Below are 21,105 nucleotides of genomic sequence, written 5' to 3'. Positions count from 1 at the left end.
ATTTGTGGTGTGCTTAGCTTTTTATCCCGTCCACAGATCTGTTTAAAGAATGCTTCCTTTAAAGGACAAGTGCTATGTCTAAATTTTAAGGATTTAAAGCCAATAAGTCTAAGAGTATGTTGGTTAGGTCCATATAACTTCAACTGTCACAGCTACAGCATAATGACAATTGTATAATAGAAAATTATCTAAAATAACTCTGCAACTTACAATTAATAAAATTCAAACATTTTTAGTATTTCACCAGAAGAAATTTTGGAAGCATTTAACTCACCAGCTGCAACATGGTCAGGTATCGTTTCCACCAAAGATACTTCTGAATCCATGGGCCAAATGCAGTTAGCCCATAGTAGGAGTACATTATCACATGGATGAAGGAATTCATTTGGGCGCCAAAAAATGCTTTAGAAAAACCACAAGTAATTGCACAATAAAAAAGTTATTAAATAGCAAACCACAGAAATATAAAATAAATAAATGCACAATATTGGTGTGTGGGGAAAAGATCTACATAAAAGTATGTAAGTCAATTTATAAATATCTCATTACGGTTTTTAGATGTATCAGTATATACATATCAACCAAAAAAACTTATTTCTTAGGTTTCTAAATATTTTTAAATATGATAATACTGCACACACTGAATAAATTACAGAGATATTCCAATCAATGGCATTCTTTTCAGAACATCAATTTCATCAAAGTACAGATGTAATAATAATGAATTATGTCATGAAGTGATTTCACAGATGAGTTCAGATTTACTAGTTTTCTTTGAAAATTACAGAGCTTGTCTTAAATTGTGTTGTTTTAAATTGAGTCCCCAATAATAATTTATATGTGTGAGTTGCTAGGCTGCCAATTAATCCATGACAATATGAAGCACCAACGTGAACTGCACTTAATGACTTGTATCCTCATCAGGAAACGTCTGTTTCCAGCTCAGTGATGTGAATCATCCTTAATCTACAGACGTCTGAAAAGACTGGAGGCAAATCTTGGCCAAACTGTGAGTTCAGATTAACAGGGCTATATAAAATTCCCTTTGAATAAGAACCAACAGCTTAAGGCTTATACTAAGAGCAGGAATGAGTGCTTAGTTTGGGCTGAAGATGAAATTTTGAGACTCAAGGGGCTGTATGTTGGTATCCTCTGGATAAGAGCTGCTAGAATTGTTCCCCATCAAAATACCATTTTCCACATTTTGGCCCTGTTTATGCTCATTTCTGGGGGAAATCACTGCATGCTAATTCCATCACAGATAAAAAGCTAAAGCTTTACTTTCTTCAAACTTTAAGAAAATAAAATGAACACTGAAATTATTAACTATAAAAAACTTAAATGATAGACAAAGACAAATGTCTAGTTTCTCATTATTTTCCATGCAACAGGATTATGCAATTTAGTAGTCTTGAAGATGCTCACCTTGTCCCCCTGCAACCCATTTAATCCCAATCCACCACAATGTAAACATGGTACAGTGGTGGTATACATGAAGGAAAGAAACTTGATTGTTTTTCTTCCGAAGGATAAAAAACACTGTGTCCAAATATTCAACTCCTTTAGATACAAAGTACCACCATAAAGCAGCAGCTATCTATGAAAAGAAAGGGAAAACATGTTAGAAACATCAAAATGACAGCTACTCTATAGATTTATTTCTACTCATTGTACACAAGCCCAAAGCAATCTTCGTTGCCCAAAAGGCACCAGACATGGAATCATTTTTTGCTAGGTAGGTTAGAAACCCAGACATCTATCTGTGGGGACAAACAGAAAAGAATTCAAAGCTGTACCTACACAGTGGCAATACTATTGACACAAAGTTCAGTTTGCCACACCAGTGGTGTCCCTAATACAGAGCCATAAGCACATTTGATTGAGAAACTGAGATGTATTTTGTAAATCTGTTTCAGTTCTTCATGCTCAGCCTACATTATACCTTAGACAAACCTGTAAATAAACATATGTGGCATCTGGTCTCTGTCAGGGATCTGTCTCTCACTTCAACATGTATACCAAAGTAACTATCCTATTATAGCTGTTTGTGTTAGGTTGTAAAATCATTAACATGATAAATTGAAATGAACAAACAAAAACATCAAATATTTCCTAGGTCATAAATATAATCCTGTTTACACGAGTAAGTCTTTTCTTTTCCTGGGCTCTAATTAAGACACCAGATGGTGCAGAAAGATTACATGACATACTGAGATTAAGGATCTGGTAAGAGGTGACCTCTGTACATACACTGGAAAATATTTTACATGAATCCTATTGTAAGAGTAACCAAAAGGTAATTTTCTATGTCAAGCATTTTCTACGATAAGCATCCACCAGACATATAAGGAGGTACATAACTGAAATCTAGTTATAGTTTTGTGCACTAGAGGTCTGACAGATGTATTCAGATAGGAGAGGGCTTTTAGAGTTGAGAGAGCCCTCTCTCAATTTATACCTGCATCTTGTAGATGGCATGGCTTTATGTTAGTTTCATTTTTGCTTTTGAAAAACACAATGACAATTTTAGAGTATGGGAAAGATGACAGAGAAAGGCCAAACCAAAACAAGTCTTGTATTTACACTTTGAGAATTTATTGAATTTGCTTGAATAATAATTCTGTTGAAAATGATCAAATTGGTTGAAAATAAGCTTAAGTAGTTAACTAAACACTGTATTTAGTCTTTACTATCAGGTTAAGTACTTTAAACTAACCATTTCAGCATAGTACACTTACAGCAATATTCTATTTAGTCTTCACTATCAGGTTAGTATTTTAAAATAAAGTGCAACTGTAACCATTTTAGCACAGTAAACTTTATCTAGAAGGAAAGAAACAATGTGCTATTTTTCCTCCATCTGGGCCTCTACACCAGTCACGTTCACATTTCATAATAATTAATTCTTCTTCTTGGTTTGTAAGCTATAATAGATATGTTTGAACAGACTACACCAAAGTGAAAAGTGATATGTCTTGGCAATGTAGCAATGAATACAAAAACAAGCCTCTGAATAAAATATTCATTCTACTGCATCCAGTTCTAGGTAGGAGAGAGGAGTGGGAGGGGCTTTTCAAATACAATCTGTTACAAATCTCGGGCTCTTTTTCCTTCTAGATTAAAAAAAAACCTCATAATTTATGTATATCAGGAGGGTAGGGTCACTTAGCAGTGTGATAGCTTTGAATCTTTATCCTAAAAATATGAACACACTGTCTCGTACATGAGGTATTCTAAGTATACTCCCAGAAGAAAAGCAAGTCAGACACTCTCCCCTTGCCCTTCTTCCCAATCCAGCAAGATGTCAGTGCCTGCCTGCATGATTTTCTGGTAATACGGTTACCAGAAGAAAAAATTTCTCTAAGCCACTAATGTCAACAAAGTAGTCTGCCACACGATACTCTCTGCCCAGCACGGGTTTTGTTTTCTTCTTAACCATTTACCTACCATGAGGCAGGACACCTCACAGCATCTGCATGAGGATGATCAATACTGATTTACAGAAGGAGTAGAACCAAATGACCAAATAAGGGGTGATTTTGCAGCAAGCATTAAGTCTTCTAATAAACATAAACTATATACGCTTCTTTATAAACACAAAATGGAAGGAACACTGAACCAAGGTGGCTTTGCATCTTCACGGATACTGTTATTTCTACTGTCCAATCTCCACGGCCAAAAGCTACTTTTCTCAAGAGAAGCTACTACGTATCAAATGATTACCACATACAAGAGCATACTTCAAAATGTTCACGGGAAAATGGGATTAAAAATAATTATTTAGATGCAAAAAATTTTGAAAGCCATGCATAGTTTTCTCAAAATATGAATTTTTTGTGAACTTTCTGAAGTATGTATGTATGGATTTCAAAACTTTTTGGAACCAAAATATGCTTACCTTTTAATTCAATTTTCCATGAAATTTAAGTGCACTTTTATTACATATAATATGAAACAAGTGTATGTGTTCTTTGTTGCATTAATTCTTAGTATTAACCACAGTACAGGAGCTTAAAAAATAGCAATGTAAGAAAATGTGCTTTCTCCACTTGAGTTAAATGGTAATCTTACTAATGTAGGCAATTGGAAAATAAACTGTAACATTATATTACTAATCATTTATTTTTCTGCAAATATAATAAAATTGAATTTATATCTATACAAATTGTGCTATGCTTAATTTTGTAAACGTTATATAGTTGAACATTTGCTTTTCTTCAGATCTTTTGTTTTTAATTTTTTTCTATTATGTGAAAGGTAGAGAGAGAGACAATGACAGAGATCTTCCATCCACAGGTTCACTTCCCAAATGCCCACAACAACTGAGGCTGGCCCAAGCTAATTTGGGAGCCAGAAACTCCATCCACGTCTCCCAGATGGGTGGCAGGAACCCAAATACTTGAGCCATCACTGCTGCCTCCCAGAGTGTGCTAGGAGAAAGCTGGATCAGAACGGGAGCCAGGACTCAAACCCCAGCACTCCAACATGGGATGTGGGCACACAAGGCAGCACCTTAACTGTGTGTAAAATATAAGCCCCACCTCAGAATGTCTTAATAGATGAATTAGATTCTCATTATAAGTGTGTATTTTTGACCACAAACTTAAACAAAAATCTAAAATATCTTTACGTTAAACATAGAATTACTTTTTATTTTTAGAAGATTTATTTATTTGAGAGGCAGAGCAATAGTGTATGTGTGTGTGTGTATGTATGAGAGAGAGACAGAGAGACAAAGAGGAAGGGAAGGAAGTAGGGAGGGAGGGAGGGGAGTAGGGAGAGAGAGATCTATCACTTGCTGGTTCAGTCCCCCAATGGCTGAAACAGCCAGGTCTGGGCCAGGCCTAAGCCAGGAACCAGGAACTCCCCTTGGATCTCCCATGTGTATGGCAGGGACCCAAGCTCTTGGGCCAATTTCATTGTGTTTCCAGGCACATCAGCAGGGAGCTGGATTGAAATGCAGCAGCTGAGACTTGAACTGGCAGTCTGCTGTACCAGGACGTCAGCCCTGCTTTTTTTTGTTTTAATTTTTTTAAAATTATTTTTAAAAATTTATTTATTTAAGAGGTAAAGTTACAGACAGTGTGTGTGAGAGAGAAAGAGAGAGAGAGAGAGATATCTTCCTTCTATTGGTTCAATCTCCAAATGGCTGCAATGGCCAGAGCTGCACCAATTTGAAGCCAAGAGCCTCTTGTGGGTCTCCCATGCGGGTGCAGGGGCCCAAGGAGTTGGGCCATCTTCCACTGCCCTCCCAGGCCACAGCAGAAAGCTGGACTGGAAAAGGAGCAGCCAGGATTAGGACCAGTGTCCTACAGGATGCCAGCACCGAAGGCAGAGGATTAATCTACTGTGCCACAGCACCAACCCCTTATATTTCTTTTTGCCTTTTTTTTTTAAAGTAATGCGTTCTAGCAATCTGAGTGAATATTTACCCTCACAACCAAATAAAATATAAGAAAAGTAAGAAAACAGTTTCTCAATTATGGACTTGAGAGAAAACCATAGCCTTACTGGCTCAGAACAGTCCATAGTAATTTCACTATTATTTTCTATTCAAAAGCATTTTTCACTGAGTAGGCCCTATAAAATTAAACCACTTCAGCCGGTGCCGTGGCTCAATAGGCTAATCCTCCGCTGCGGTGCCGGCACACCAGGTTCTAGTCTAGGTCGGGGTGCCGGATTCTGTCCCGGTTGCCCCTCTTCCAGGCCAGCTCTCTGCTGTGGCCCGGGAGTGCAGTGGAGGATGGCCCAAGTGCTTGGGCCCTGCACCCGCATGGGAGACCAGGAGAAGCACCTGGATCCTGCCTTCAGACCAGCACGGTGCACTGGCTGCAGCGCGCCGGCTGCGGTGGCCATTGGAGGGTGAACCAACGGCAAAAGAAGACCTTTCTCTCTCTCTCTCACTGTCCACTCTGTCAAAAAAAAAAAAAAAAAAAAAAAGAAAGAAAGAAAGAAAGAAAATTAAACCACTTCTACTGACTAACTACATTTTTAATGTACTTACCCTGACTTCATTAACATTGTTAGAATAATCCACACTCTGGCAAATATAGCTGTATCCTGCATTATATGATCCCATGAGTAACTAGAAAAAAGCAGTAATATTTGGAGTAAACTTTTAGTAGATACAGCATTAAAAATAATATATAGTATTTCAAATTATTTTAAAAGCAATACTTAAAAATTAAATACAAACACATTAGGATTTCTAAAAGTTATTATGTGTTAATTTGTTCTATAATTAAAATCTAAATTAAAAATCACATTAACTTTTGTGCGAAGACATCCACTCTATTTACTCCATAATATCCAAAGAAACTTTCATTGTCATGACTCCAAGCTAAGCAGCTGTTCTGCCTTTACTGATTTCTATTCTTGATCCAGAAAGGTTTGTATCTAACAGATAACATAAAGCTATTCAAATAAATCAAATGAAATTTTTTATAATGAGAGAATTAGAAAAGAGAGAGGCATCATCCTCTGGTTAACTCCCCAACTGCCCACAATGACAGGAACTGGGCCAGGGGTGAAGGCAGGAGCTGGGAACTCAATACAGGCCTCCCACATGGGTGGCAGGAACCCAGTCACTTCAACTATCACTGCTGCCCCCAAGATCTGCATGGTTGGGAAGCCAGAGTCAGGAGCCAGGTCCTCTAATGTGGCACCCAGGCATTTTAACCTGCATATTAACAGCTTAACTGCTAGGCTAAACACACAGGCAGAGAAAAATGCTTTTAAAGAAGAGCTACTGTACACTTTGCTGGCATCATCCGGGATCATACAGAATTTTAATGAGTCTCTTAGGAAACAAACTCCTTACTCTCTTGCAACTTAAAAAATGGCTCTGTCAATCCAGCCTTCAGGATTTTCTTTCAAAATGTCATAAAGAATTTGCTAGTGCCTAGAAAAGTACAGGATAATTAGGAGCCAACAGCTGACTCATTTTAGTTCCACCCCAAGATACAATGATATTGCATAATGGGAATTAACTTGAAATAGGTATTTATATCTGCACATTTTGATCAGTTACCAAACCTGAAACTGCTGATAAAGCATTATAAATACACAGCTAGTACAGTTTACTGAATTATGTGCCAAACATCATACAAAAAACTATTTCACTTAACTCTGATATCTCTAAAGAAGGGGAAATGAGGCTGAGAAAAGTTAAATAATTTCCAATGTCACAATAGCCAATAGGCATTATTTTAGAATCCAGTCTGATTCAAAGATTTCATTTTAAACAGCTGTCCTACATATTGTTTCATATTTTTATTCAAAAATGAAAAATGCCAAAAATTTACTTTAGAGAAGTTAACTGACAGTTATTGAGGGGTATAATATTACAATGATGGTTTTCCATGATCTAATTTGCAATAACGACAGAGAATTATGATAGAGTGAACTTCATGAACTTACTTCTCTGAAGATAAAAAGGTTAAGCAAAACCATTCCAAAATTATAGATAATGAGGACTAAGCGCATCTGGAAAGGCTCTCGGTCCTTCATCCATTTTGGACCCAGCCACACGAACAGGAGATAAAGGGTGCTTATACTCAGTGTGGGCCATGGAGACCGCATCAGCGGCCAATCTTCCACACGCTTATCTAAAAAGGGACAAAAACAGCACTGTTACTTAACAATAAACATTCTATAAAACAAGCTTTTTAAGGAATTAAACAGTTTCAACTTAATTTCCCAATCTGATCAAATACTGGTTACTGTCCTTTAAGTCTCAACAAAATACACGTGATGTAAAAAAAACAGAGAAACAAGGCTGATTCCCACAAGTAGTTTTTGAAAATGAAGTTTCATTACTTATGTCTCGTATTATGTTGTATAGAGAACAAAAACAAAAAAATAAAGCTTACAAAAACTCGAAAAAATGAGCTCAAGAGGAATTCTTTGGGAAAGGCTTCAACAGGCAGAAAATAAAGATCTTAAGAAAACAACTCTCTTTCACACTAAACCTGTGAAATCGAGTAGTGTAGTGAGCAAGTCACCCTCTCTGTCCACTCTTCAAGCAGGGAGAGTGGGACTGAGAGGGATGGCAGGGGACTCAGTGGCTGGCACATCCCCAGATATCCAAGACAAGACTACAGCTGTATTTCAGGAGATTGGGACAGGGTTCTTTACAATGCCGAAATTTATTTAAATGGCACTTATGTTCAAGATACTTTTCTAACTTCTTCCTTGAAAGCATGTATCTATTTTATTTTCTAGGAATAATCTATTTGTTTTTCTCTACAACTATAAATCACTTAACTTAAATGTGTGTAAAATATATATAATGCAACATTTTCCTTTAAAGTTAACTGTCCATAATATTCAAACATGCAACCCTGAATTAATTTATAATAAAATGTTGTCATAGTAACACATTGCTGAGAGAAGCATAACAAAACATGGAACAAAAACTCATCTTTCAGTACATTATAAAGAGATTAATGATAACTTTGTATCTCTAAAAACAAAACAAAAATTGAATGTTGTGACTCTAATGTCATTTTATTCTTTTTCATTTTGTTTTTAAATATTTTATTTGAAAGTCCAAGTTACAGAGAGAGAGAGAGAGAGGCAGAAAAAGAGAGAGAGAGAGAGAGAGAGAGAGATATCTTCCACCTGCTAGTTCACTCCCTAAATGGCTACAATGGCCAAAGCTGGGCCAGGTTGAACCCAGGAGCCAGCAGCTTCTTCCAGGTTTCCCTTGTGAATGCATGGGCCCAAGAACTTGGGCCATCTTCCACTGATCTCTTGGGCACATTAGCAGGGAGCCAATCTAAAGTGGAATAGCCAGGATGAGAACCTGTGCCCATACAGGATGCTGGCACTGCAGGCGGAGGCTTACCTTGATACGCCACAATGCTGGTCCCTGGTTTTATCCCTGGCAATGCAAAACCTTTTTATGTTCTAGTTTCAGGAAATAATGCATTTTTTAAAAAATATGTATTTAATTGAAAGGAAGAGTTGCAGAGAGACTGGGAGGGAGGGAGGGAGAGAGAAAGAGGGAGGGAAGGAGAGAGGGAAGGAGAGATATCTTCCATCCACTGGTTCACTCCCTAAATGGCCATAATGGCTGGAGCTGGGCTGGTCCAAAGCCAGGAGCTAGGAGGTTCTTCCAGGTCTTCCACATGACTGCAGGGGTACAAAGACTTTGGCCATTTTCTGCCATTTTCCCAGGCACTTTAGCAGGGAGCTGTTTCAGAAGTGAAGCAGCCAGAACTCAAACTGGTGCCTACATGGGATGCTGGTGCTGCAGACATCAGCTTAACCTGCTACACCACAACACCAGCCCCAAATAATGCATTTTTAAAATAGTAAAAGAAAACACGCCTTTTATCCAGTTCCTAAAAACACAGCCTAAATAAATTTAACTTAATTGCGAAGTGATTCTGGGTTAGATAACTTGGTATTAAAATACATTACATGGGGTCTGGCATGGCAGAACAGCAAGTGAAGCCACTACCTACAATGCCAGCAACCCACATGAGTGCACTCCACAAGGACAATGGCATCCCATATTAATCATGGATGCTCTGCTTCCAATCCAGCTCCCTGCTAATGCACCTTGGAAGGCAGTGGAAGATGGCCCAAGTGCTTGGGTCCCTGCAACCCACGTGGGAGACCCAGATCAAGTTCCTGGCTCCTGGCTTCAGCCTGGCCTAGTCCTGGCTATTGCTGCCATTTGGGGAGTGAACTAGCAGATAGAAGATTCTCTCTCTCTAATTCTGCTTTTCAAATAAATAAATCTTTAAAAAACACATTATTTAAAATACATTAATTTGCTTCTATACTCTGTCAATAGAAAATAAAGCACAAAACATGAAACAAGACATCTAATCAAATAATCTTGCAAATAAGGAAGTGACATTAATTAACTATAGTTTCAATGAAATCAGAGTTGTTAAACAAGTGAGATACCGACTTCATCAAAAACACATAAGACAAGAAAACAAATATAAGACAAGAAAAGCTGATCTTTTATCAGTTTACAAAGATCTACTCTTCATGGAGATTACGGCTATAACACCGAAATCAAACGCATTCCTAGGTAATCTGAAGTAATCTGAAGGATTTCAATGACAGGAGACACTGTAAACACCGCAAAAGGAAGCAGTGACTTAAACAGCCTAATTGGCTGCTGCGGACATCACTGTGCCTCAATGGTCTTATCTTTGACTGTGCTTTTTTTTTTTTTTAATCACATTTTACCCTTCTGTGACTACACATCTTTCTAGTCCAAAAATAAATAAATAAATAGAAGCTCCCCTTTGGAGCACACAGCACTTATCTGCTGAGGTCTTTAGTGTTCTGTCTTACAAAGAACAAATTTAGACGAAATTCCTAGAGCCTAAAGGCCTGTTCTAGGTCACAGGGAAGGGGCTGCCCTGGTGTCCTATTCTGCTCCATGAACTACAAGGCTATTTTCCCTCAGGACTGATCCAAAAAGTCAACGTACATGGGACAATCCATCTAACAAAAAGAGAGAAATTCATCTGTAATGAGACTTTAATTTCCAACACTGTGGATTACCACATGCAGAATTCTGCATGACTGCAAAGAAAGTGGTAAGCAAGCAGCAAAGAGAAAAGGTTAGAAAAATAGGCACAGAAATTTAAGAGTCAATAGAAATGTTCATTCTTTTTGGTGCTTAGAGTGGTATGCCATACCATGCCCTCACTCTGCAGAGAAATTTAAAGAGAGGACTAACAAAGTGAGACAGGAAAAGAGATGCCAGCAGGGAGCTGGACCTACCTAGCCGTGTGAGCTTCTAATGGAGGCCAGCAGGAAAGTAAAAAGGTGTTAGGAAAGAGAGAGGAAATAGCAGCGGTGTTGGACAAAGCACGTGAGACTCCAGTGTGTGCTGTGTGTAGGGCCCTAGGGCACAATCTTTCTTCATTTTCTTCAGTACAAACCCTCACTATGGAGAAGGTGGACTAGCTCGGTGCTTCTCAAGGTTTATGGAGGAAAAGAGTCACCTGGGGAGGAGTAAAAATGCATATTTCTCACAGAATCAGTTTGAGCTGCAGCCCTTTCTAGGAAGACTATGCACTTTCATGAAAGTTCTAACCCGGCTAGGCTTGCCATTTGAGAAGTAAAAAACTAGATGAGATACCTTAGGCTTCATCTAACTTCTGAGAATTACTGCTTTCAAAAATAAAGGAATACATTCAAGGTGAGGGGGAAAAACAAGTAAAAAAAAAAGTGTTTACATTTTTATTTATGTGAGAGAGAGAGCAAGATAGTGAGAGTGAGAGCAAGAGAGCTCTAATTCAGTGATTAGCTCCTCACATGCCTGCAATGGCTAGGACTGGATTGGGCCAAAGCCAGGAGCCGGGAACACTATCCAGGTCCCCCTGGATTCGATAGAGGGAACCCAGTCACTTAGAGTCATCACCTCTGCTTTTCAGGGTCTGCCTCAGCAGGAAGCTGGAATCAGGAGCTGGAGTTGGGAACTGAACCCAGGCACTCTGATATGGGATGTGGATGTCTCACCCACTAGGCTAAATGCCCACCCCAGGATCAAGAAGATGTCAGCTGACCACAGGACTCATCTTATTCAGCCAAAGCAACTTGCAAGAGTCTATTCCATTACAGCCCGCACCACACTGCCTTTTGGTCTCCCTTTGCATTGTAATCTCCCTGAAGGCAGGGGATGGGCTTTCATTCTTGTATTGCAAGTCCTACCAAGGTGCCTAAACACTTATTTGATGAAAAAGGGAAGAGTAGATAATGTTCTCAGATTAGTCTTCATCCTCTCTCTCTCTTCTGCCAAATCCAACAGTACATTTGCTGTTATCCAGGGTTCTTCAGTGTCCATCAACCCTTTCCTACAGCTCTCCCTGGACCCTCCTCTGTGCTGGTGTAACAGCTTTAACCTAAAGTCAACAACACTGCAATCTAGTAGTTAGTAAGTAAGTGTATGCTCTTGAAGGCTCCAGTGTCCTTTACTTCACTGCCCACTTCACGGGAGGAAAGCAACACTCTCACTTCTTTGCCCAACAATGCAATTCATGCATTCATTCAGTAACTACTTATTAAATCCCTACGTATTAAATCAGCCTATCAGGCCATATTTCACATCATACCCTTCTCAACTGAGCCTTTTTGGTTCACAAGGGACAGAGCATTCTCAAAAAAAAAAAAAAAAAAACTATCTCCTATATTTATTATGGAAGGTGCATTAAGTGTCAGCACCTAAACCCACAGTATAACAACTCCCATTCAATTCAAACACTTGTATGAAACTGCCCCATGTCTTTACAGATTACTATAGAAGCTATGCATCTTTCTGAATTCATTTGCATTAACATTGCCTTTAGTGCTTCTGATGGCATTCAATTATCCTAGACTTCTCTCATAAGTGTCCTTGTCCATTGAAAAGAAAGACTGAGTGTCACAACAGTGACATACAGTGATGATAAAAATTCATCATTACCATGTTTAAATCTTAGACCAAAAAAAGGAAAAAAAAAAAGTGGGGGAACTAAAATAGTAACAGAAAATCATTAGTACTGAAGCTTGATGCATTTTACGTAAGCAGTAAACACATTAAAATAATAATTTCTCCAATTTTCAAATGTTTAAATGTATTTTAAAGATAAGATAAATCCTCTATTCATTTGGGTTACAATGGGTCCAAATGAGATCACATATATTAGAATGACAGTTCTACACAGTCATGGGTAGAATCTCATACCATGAACTTATTTAGGGGGAAAAAATTCCAAACTGTATTCCTCCTATGAGCACCGAAGTAAAATTCTTTTGTTGACTAGCACCAAGATCCAACTGGCTTTTAGGTAATTTTTTTCTAAATATTTATTTATTTGAAAGAGTTACAGACGGAGAGAGACAGACAGAGCTTCCATCCATTAGTTCACTCCCCAAATGGCCAGGAGCTTCTTCAGGATCTCCCATGTGGGTGCAGGGGCCCAAGCAGTTGGGCCCTCTTCTACTGCTTTCCCAAGTACATTATCAGGGAGCTGGATCAGAAGTGGAGCAGCAGGGACTCAAACCAGCATACATATGGGATGCTGGCATGGCACAAGGCAGCCTAACCCACTACACCAGAGTGCCGACCCCTAGGTAAAATTCTTACTATTTTCTTTTGAAAGCTTTTTTATTAGTATAACAATGACACAAATATAATATGACTAGCCAAACTATCTTACTTCTATATGTCACAGTTAATATGAGTATGTTTATTAACATACTGCATATCTCTTCTTGTCTTAATGGTTTTGATTTTAGTCTATTTTATAACAATTTTAAGTATTCCATGTTGTCATATAAGCCTTTAATTAAACTAGAATTGTAAAATTTTAGATTTAGAAATGACCCCTTTACCTTAAAAGCGAGGTTCAGAGACCTCAGGAGCCATGCCAAACAAGTAGAGCAAAAGCTGCAAGTGTCCCAGCAGCCACTCCGTACTACTCAGTCGTCACACACAGCAATTTCAAGGGAGAAAAGTTCCCAACAATTTCTCTCCAAAGTGCAGGCACAGAAAGACTGTTCCCTCATGGAAAGAAAATAATAGAGACGTACAAAAGTTCCCTAAGTAGCCAGAATGACGAGAGTCCCTAAGACGAGCCAAGTCTCACACTCCATCAGCTGCTGTGTCTGTGAGGCCTGGCCCAGGGATGCTGTGGAAGCCACGACATGGGAAGGAAAGGACTAAAGGTTATCTGGCCTGGCAAAGCAAGGAAGATTCATCAAATACGACAGAATTTATAGGAAATCAGTTATTCTCTATATTGACAGGGCAGAATTAGAACTTATGGGAAGAAGGTAGAGTAAATTTCACCTAAATTTGGAAAATTTCTTTCTTTTCTTTTTTTTTTTACAGATTGTATTTATTTATTTGAGAGGCAGAATTACAGACAGTGAGGAAAGACAGAAAGAAAAGTCTTCCCTCCGCTGGTTCACTCCCCAAATGGCCACAACGGCCGGAGCTCCGCCGATCCGAAGCCAGGAGCCAGGTGCTTCCTCCTGGTCTCTGACATGGGTGCAGGGGCCCAATCATCTGGGCCATCCTCCACTGCTTTCCCAGGCCACAGCAGAGAGCTTGATTGGACGAAGCGAAGCCAGGACTAGAACCAGCGTCCACATGGGATGCCGACGCTGCAGTTGGAGAATTAACCTACCGTGCAGCGGTGCCAGGCCCCTGAAAAATTTGTAATCACTGGGTTTTTCCTTCTGTATGGAGAAAGAACTGTCTCCTTTGGTAGTAGGTATCCCAGCCTAATTTTCAATTAAATTTAAGTAAATCTGGAGCCAAACATGATAGCAAATCAAGCTCGAGAGTAAAATACTTTTTAAATACTTTTTATTTAATTTAAAAGGCAATGCGATGGGAGGAGTGGTGGGAGGGGAACAGGGAGAGAAACACAGATCTCTTACATTTGCTGCTTCACTCTCCAAATGCCTGCAACAGTCAGGGCTGGGTCAAGCTGAGGCCAGGAGCCAGGAACTCAATCTATGTCTTCAATGTGGGTGGCAGGAACCCAAATAATTTGGCCACCATCTGCTGCCTCCCAAGTTGCACATTAGCAGGAAGACTGGATCACAAACAGAGGCAAGACTTAAGCCCAGGCACTCTGATAGGGGATGCAAGCATCACAAGCAATGTCTCTGCTGCTGGGCCCCAAGATTAAAAGATTTTAATAACGGGAATTAAAAAAATACATTTGCTTAATTAACCCTTACAGGAAAGAGTTTCTACTGAGAATATTTCGACTGTTTCATAAAGCTCATGTCCAATGGAACTGATCTGTGTACAACCATTAACTTCGTTAGCAAACACACAATTCTATTTATAGCAAAAGACCTCATAATAGTTACAACTGTGTTTGTCAAAACTTGCAAACTGATCCCTGAAAGGAGTCAAGTTTTTTTATGCAGAATTGTACCTTTATAAAAATGGAAGGAAAATGGTCCATCTGAAAATGGGTTCTTTGAGCATATGCCAACAGGTTTTTATTCTTCGTCTCATTTGTGTGATAAACTCACACAGCATGATGGAGCAGCAGAACAGATTTTGAAGTCAGAAACGCCACCCACTCAGAGCTAAGTGTTTTGCAGCAGATCCCCAGCTCCCTGAACTCTCAGGGCTGGAGGAAGAAGCAGACAGGAAAACTCAATTGCTACACCGGGGGATGAGGGCAGCATCCCAGGCGGGTCCTCAGCACACTCAGGACAGGAGGAGAGACAAGGAAGGCGTCTCGAAGAAGAGAAGTCTGAGGAGCAGACAGGCAGAGGGAAAGGACTCTTCTTTTCACAGGGTGGAATTAGAGAGATCGTCATGAGTTCCCTTGTAAAATGACAGGAGATACTTCAATGAGATACCTGAATCTCAGACATGGATGCATACACAACCCCGAAACAAGAGGTAAAAAACTTACTCTGAACACTAAATAGGCCTGAAGCAGAGAACAGATCCAAGGGGAGAGGGAGAGGACAAGAAGTGACTGTGGAAAGGCTTAGGGGGATAATATAATAAGCTGAGAAGTCTGAAGTTTGATTGGTTTCTTGGTGGAGGCTGGTGGGGACAGGCTGAAGGGGAAGTGGTCCCATTGGTGGGATCCAAACACCTGTCCGTTGCAAGACTGCCCACAAAAGAATCGTGTCCTTGTTAAAATAAAGATGTCCAGGCCCCAGCACAGATGTACTGAATCAGCTGTGCAAGTGGGGCCAAGCACCACAGTCTCAGAGATGCACGCGTGATACGCACAGGCAGCCGGACTTGGAGTCCCTGTGATGCAAGAGGCGACAGAAGCCTGGAGTCAGCGGGCTGCACAGTGCAGGACAGGCAGGCAGAGAGGAAGGGGGTGAGGACCAATCCTTAGGCAGATACGGATGTGAGAGGTCAGAGTGCAAGAAAAGTGCTGGATGACTCCTAGATTTCTGGCCTAGCTGGTAGCATTCGGGGAAGTCGAGATCCATGTCAGAGTAAAATGTGACAAGACAGACCTTGGATGAAACAGGTTACTATGTGAGGATTAAATGAACTACAGCATGTGAATGTTCCCAGCACAGGGTCACTACCTCCCTTCTCTGTGCTCACCACGTCCCCACTCCATGTCGTCACACAAGGTGTCTCATCACGAGTGACAGGGCCTGTTCTCCTCTCCTGGAGAGCTGTGGAGGGTCTACATGTGGACTCTCAAGTCACACTGACAGTTTTAGAATCCTCACTTACAGGCTGAATAAAATCCAGGAGTTACTGAATCCCTCTGGCCTTACAGATGGTAACAGGGTTGCTGTGAGGAATAAGGCAATACACTCACAGGTACGGTGTCAGACACGGAGCAAGTGCTCACCAAATGTTAGATCTGTCATTGGTAAGAATAACGATCAAACCACTATAGCCTCCTCTCTCCTCCATGAGAAGAATCAAACTAAACTTAGAAAAAAAAATTGTCATCAGTCATTAAACTCATGGGTTACGCCAATGCCTGTGATGCTGGCATCTCATATGGGCTTGAGTTCGAGTCCTGGCTGCTCCGCTTCCTATCCAGCTCCCTTAATGCGCCTGGGAAAGCAGCAGAAGATGGTCCAACTGCTTGAGTCCTTGCACCCACATGGGAGATCTGGAAGAAGCCCCTGGCTGATGACCAGCCCTGGCTGTTGCAGCCATTTGGGGAGTGAACCAGCAGATGGAAGACCTCTATGATTTCCCTCTGTAACTCTGCCTTTCAAATAAGTAAATAAATCTTAAAAAAAAAATTAAGCTCAGGAGAAGAGTTTAATTAAGTATAAGAGCTTTCTTATACTGAGAAAGTAGAATATTTTATAACAAATATTGAGGAGACAATATAGTTTATAATTTAATATTCATTCAGGATATCAAACACATTAAAATTCTCAATAATTGAATTTTTAAATTTTGTAGGAGTTTTTAAAACTTTTAAAAGATAACACAAAACAGATTTTAATACAGAATACTTATAATCCAACAGTTTTAAAGTAACTTCTGGCCGGCATCAGGCTCAATAGGCTAATCCTCTGCCTGCAGCACCGGCACTCTGGGTTCTAGTCCCGGTCGGGTCGCGGGATTCTGTCCCGGTTGCCCCTCTTCCAGGCCAGCTGTCTGCTGTGGCCCGGGAAGGCAGTGCAGGATGGCCCAAGTCCTTGGGCCCTGCACCCCATGGGAGACCAGGAGAAGCACCTGGCTCCTGCCTTCGGATCAGTGCGATGCACCGGCCGCGGCGGCCATTCGAGGGTGAACCAACAGCAAAAAGGAAGACCTTTCTCTCTGTCTCTCTCACTGTCCACTCTGCCTGTCCAAAAAAAAAAAAGTAACCTCTACTTATATACAAACAACTATAATTAATAGTTACAACAAATTACCACTATGTCTATTAAAGCAACTTCTTCAAAAACCTTAATGGACGTGCTGTGGTGTTTTTTTTTTTTTTTTTTTTTTTTTTTTCATTTTTGAAAGGCTGACTTCTGTTAAGATTTTTGGAACCTATGTGTTCTGCCAGTCAAAATGAATTTCCTTCTCCAAATAAATTAATTAATTAAATTTTACTGTCATGCCCCAAAAGGAAAATCAGTAAAATTAAAAAATTTTAGAATGTCCAAGTTCCTAGAAGAGTTAAAGAAAAGGAAGACAAGATTAACGTAGGAAATCATCTCAGGTTACAGCTAGGGAAGTCACCTGGAGCAAGGAGCAGCAGCAGGCGGCAGAGGGAGTGGGTGAGGCAACACTGAATTAAGAATTGAGTCTAGCTCTACCATTCTCCAGCCCCGTCATCTGAGTCACCATTTTCTCATGTGTGAAATAGGAATGACAGTAGCATTACCTAAATTATTGCCTTTTTGATTCAGGTCAGATGAGCAACAGTTACTGATGAATATAATACGGTGCTAAAAGATACACAATGCTCCTGTTAGGGTGAATAATAACAAATGTCCTATTACGTAGTTGTTGATGGCAAAAGGAATTAGAATATTCCAAGCCGTAGCTATTCAAAATATGGTCTATGCACTAGGAGGAAAGCATTGCAAATGCAAAATCTCAGGCCTCATCCTAACGTGAATATACCAAACGTTACATCTGAGTAAGAGCCTGGGGATTACACATTAAAATCTAAAAAGCACTGCTTCAGTGGACTCAGAAGCGTGAGCCAATTTTAAGCACCAAGTAAATGAGTCATAAAACAAGGTTTGTTTGGCTTGTTCCTAGATTCTACCTAAACCAACCAGTCACTTCTTCCTTCTTCTAAACAGAATCTACATCTGTTTAACCGACCATAAACAAACAAACAAAAACCACACAAGTCTAAAAATCACTAAACCTTGAGTAGTTTCAGGAGTATATTCAAGACATCAAGAAGTATGTATTGGACACTACTATCTGAAAGTTTCCATCCTTCTTCCGTAAGTGAGAGTTAAAACCAACAAGTGCGTATCAATTGTCCCCATCCTCCCCGCCTCCTTTTTACACCTGGCTACTAATCACCATCAATATACAGATGACATGATTAGAAACTGATTTGCCCTTCCTGACTACACAACAACAAAGGTTACCCATTAGTACAATGTCACATTGTACACTCAAAGAATGCCCCCCCCCCCAAAAAACAATAGTCTTTCTCTTAAGGAAGTGAACAGGTCTTCTTCCATTTATTATAACTGTCCTGAGGGTCCAAGGCCACAGCCTGTCTTTCTTGCTGCAGCTCTGTGACAATGCCTAGCATACAAAAGTCCTTAAATACTTGTTAAAAGAAATCTTTAAAGAAAAATATAGACAGCTGTTACAGAGAGGAGTCAGAAAGATAATGTCTCTATTACAGGGAGTAAATGAAATAACACCTTAAGGCCTCTTCTGGGTTATAATCTACCAGTGTGATGCTTAACATACTCCTTCAGGCAAAAGAGCTTGTGTATCAGCAAAGTGAAAAGGCAGAACTGAACAAAGCCGCCACACAACTGGACACAATGTGGCAGGTACTAGCGATCTGATATACTTTAGGTACAAAACACAGATCCTAAATAAAATCTCCATGTTTCCTATTTAGTCAGGATGCTTAGAAGGGGGAAGTTCTGTTCTAACACCTAGGTACTCAAGAAAGAGGAGAGCGGGTTTGAATTTGGAAGAGCACCTGTAGGAATGTAACAAAGGGGCAGCCTTCACGGAATGCAGAGGCAGACAAGGCAGAGGTGGGGCTAAAAAATACTGAGGAGGTGATGTTCCAGTGTGAGGGGCAGAAGGCAGGGAATGCAGGACTTTACCAGCAAGAGAAGAGTAAAACTGCACGTGGAGCACATGGCCCAAGGGTAGCTCTACAACAGGTCCAAACGAGAGCAAAGACATCCAATGGAGATGTAACCGTCATCCCCCGCAGCCTGAGAGGACAGACATTAAAAAGCAGAAGAAACAAAAAAAGAATTTTGGTTGCAAGTTTGCCTGAATGGAGATCATAATATAGAAAGTGGAAGGTACAAAATTTCTCAGAGAACACAGATAGGTAAGAATGGAGTAAGGAGCTGCAAGAGAGAGATGATAGTAACATGGATGAGGAAACGAAATCACTCGTGATTAAAGCTGAAGGATAGTTACTCTGAGGTTTAATTTGGGGAGATGAGTATTATTAGATGAATAGAATACAGGGAAAGTCAGTTCACTCACCTGGGAAGTGGGGATAATAATACCTAACCCAAGGGAACCTGACAATTAAATGTGAAGGTACAGATAAAGGACTGGACATGGCACCTGGAACTTGGTAATCATATAAAAAATGCTATTATTATTTACTAGACAATCAAGCAGGATGGCTATGCCGCATTATAAAGAGATCACTGTCTTTGGAAAGGGAACAATCTTAATCTACCCCAGCTCCGCTGTTTGCTAGCTGTATAGTCTTAAGTCTACGACTTCATCTCTTGGTGATCACATACCATCTAATTCGTGATGCTATGAGATGAAATGTAGGTGGTGTAAGTGCATTACTGCAGCATCTTTCCGTCCAGAGTGGTCCTATACTAGAAGCTCAGTAAAGGGCAATGAATCTTCCCATGTGCGGAAGAGATCTGAATTCTTGATAAAAAGAAATGGCAAATTCAGAAAAGTCAGACATAAAGGACAGGAGAACGGGGCCAAGGGGGAAACTATGAGTACCTGTCAAGAGAAACAGATGAAGAAGGACGGTGCCTCATTTCCTGCAAGCCAAGATCAGAATCCAGGAAAGCAGTGTTCTTCTCTCCCTCTCTTCACATATGGCTGTGTGTACGGGCAAAGGGAGGCATAATACTTCCTCCTGTGTTAATCTGGGAGCTCCACGTCCAAACATCTACTCAGTGCTATCAATGGTCGCAAAGTTTAAGGAAACTGAAATGTTTTCCTTTAGCAAAACAGGGAGGCTACTGTGTGTGTGTGTGAATGAGAACTTTGGCTACAATTTTCTCTTGGTTTTGACAGTTCTATAAGCTGAATATCCACTGGGTAAAACATTGTCAGTTCTGAATTTATTACCCTTTCACCAATTAGCAATAATTTCTAGTTCTTACATTATGTAATTTGATAAACATTTTCATAATTCACTTTGAATATACTTTTTTCAGTCCTACTATGCCACCAATATGGAAATAAACTTCATCTTCTCAGACTACATGTAATTTTTAATATTACATATTATATGAATTTTGTATATTCATGCACACATTATGAGCACAGAAACACACAAATGTTTATAGGTCATTTTTTAAATTTTATCTCATGCACAACCTACAGTACTTCTGAGCATTTCACATCTTCCTTAATATTAATCTTTTATTGCATTATGACTGTGTTGAGTTTTGGTATTCTAAGTAGTGATGTAGACAGGGTAGCAGCATAAGAAAAGGCAGAGTAAGAGAGGGATATAGATTAGAAGCCTGATTGCTTTTCTGCTTTGTTAGTGCGATAAGACATGAGCACTGACCTAGAGATGAAACAACCTGTTTATAGCCATTTCTACCATAGTGACTATCTGCAGGTTACTCAATTTCTACCAATCTTAGGAGCTACTAAACATACGGAGGGGCTGGCATTGTGTTACAGTGGGTTAGGCCACTATCTGCAATGCTGGCATCCCATAGGGTCTCTGGTTTGAGTCC

The 21,105-nt window shown here is 39.9% G+C and overlaps 1 protein-coding gene across 2 annotated transcripts in view; it reads right to left on the bottom strand.

Moving 5' to 3' along the window:
* ELOVL4 (ELOVL fatty acid elongase 4) overlaps positions 1 to 21,105 on the bottom strand; it is a 76,560-nt gene that overhangs the window by 3,999 nt on the left and 51,456 nt on the right. For both annotated transcript variants that reach the window (XM_051854523.2, XM_002714545.5), the window contains 4 exons: positions 7,420 to 7,607; positions 6,005 to 6,085; positions 1,426 to 1,597; positions 275 to 402 (listed from right to left, as the gene is read on the bottom strand). In XM_051854523.2, the coding sequence (XP_051710483.1) occupies positions 275 to 402; positions 1,426 to 1,597; positions 6,005 to 6,085; positions 7,420 to 7,581 (543 nt within the window). In that variant the 5' untranslated portion in view covers positions 7,582 to 7,607. The remainder of the gene's footprint in view (positions 1 to 274; positions 403 to 1,425; positions 1,598 to 6,004; positions 6,086 to 7,419; positions 7,608 to 21,105) is intronic.

Source organism: Oryctolagus cuniculus, chromosome 5, assembly GCF_964237555.1.
Source record: "Oryctolagus cuniculus chromosome 5, mOryCun1.1, whole genome shotgun sequence".
NCBI classification, from domain to species: domain Eukaryota; kingdom Metazoa; phylum Chordata; class Mammalia; order Lagomorpha; family Leporidae; genus Oryctolagus; species Oryctolagus cuniculus.
This window is presented reverse-complemented; position numbering and strand designations above follow the sequence as displayed.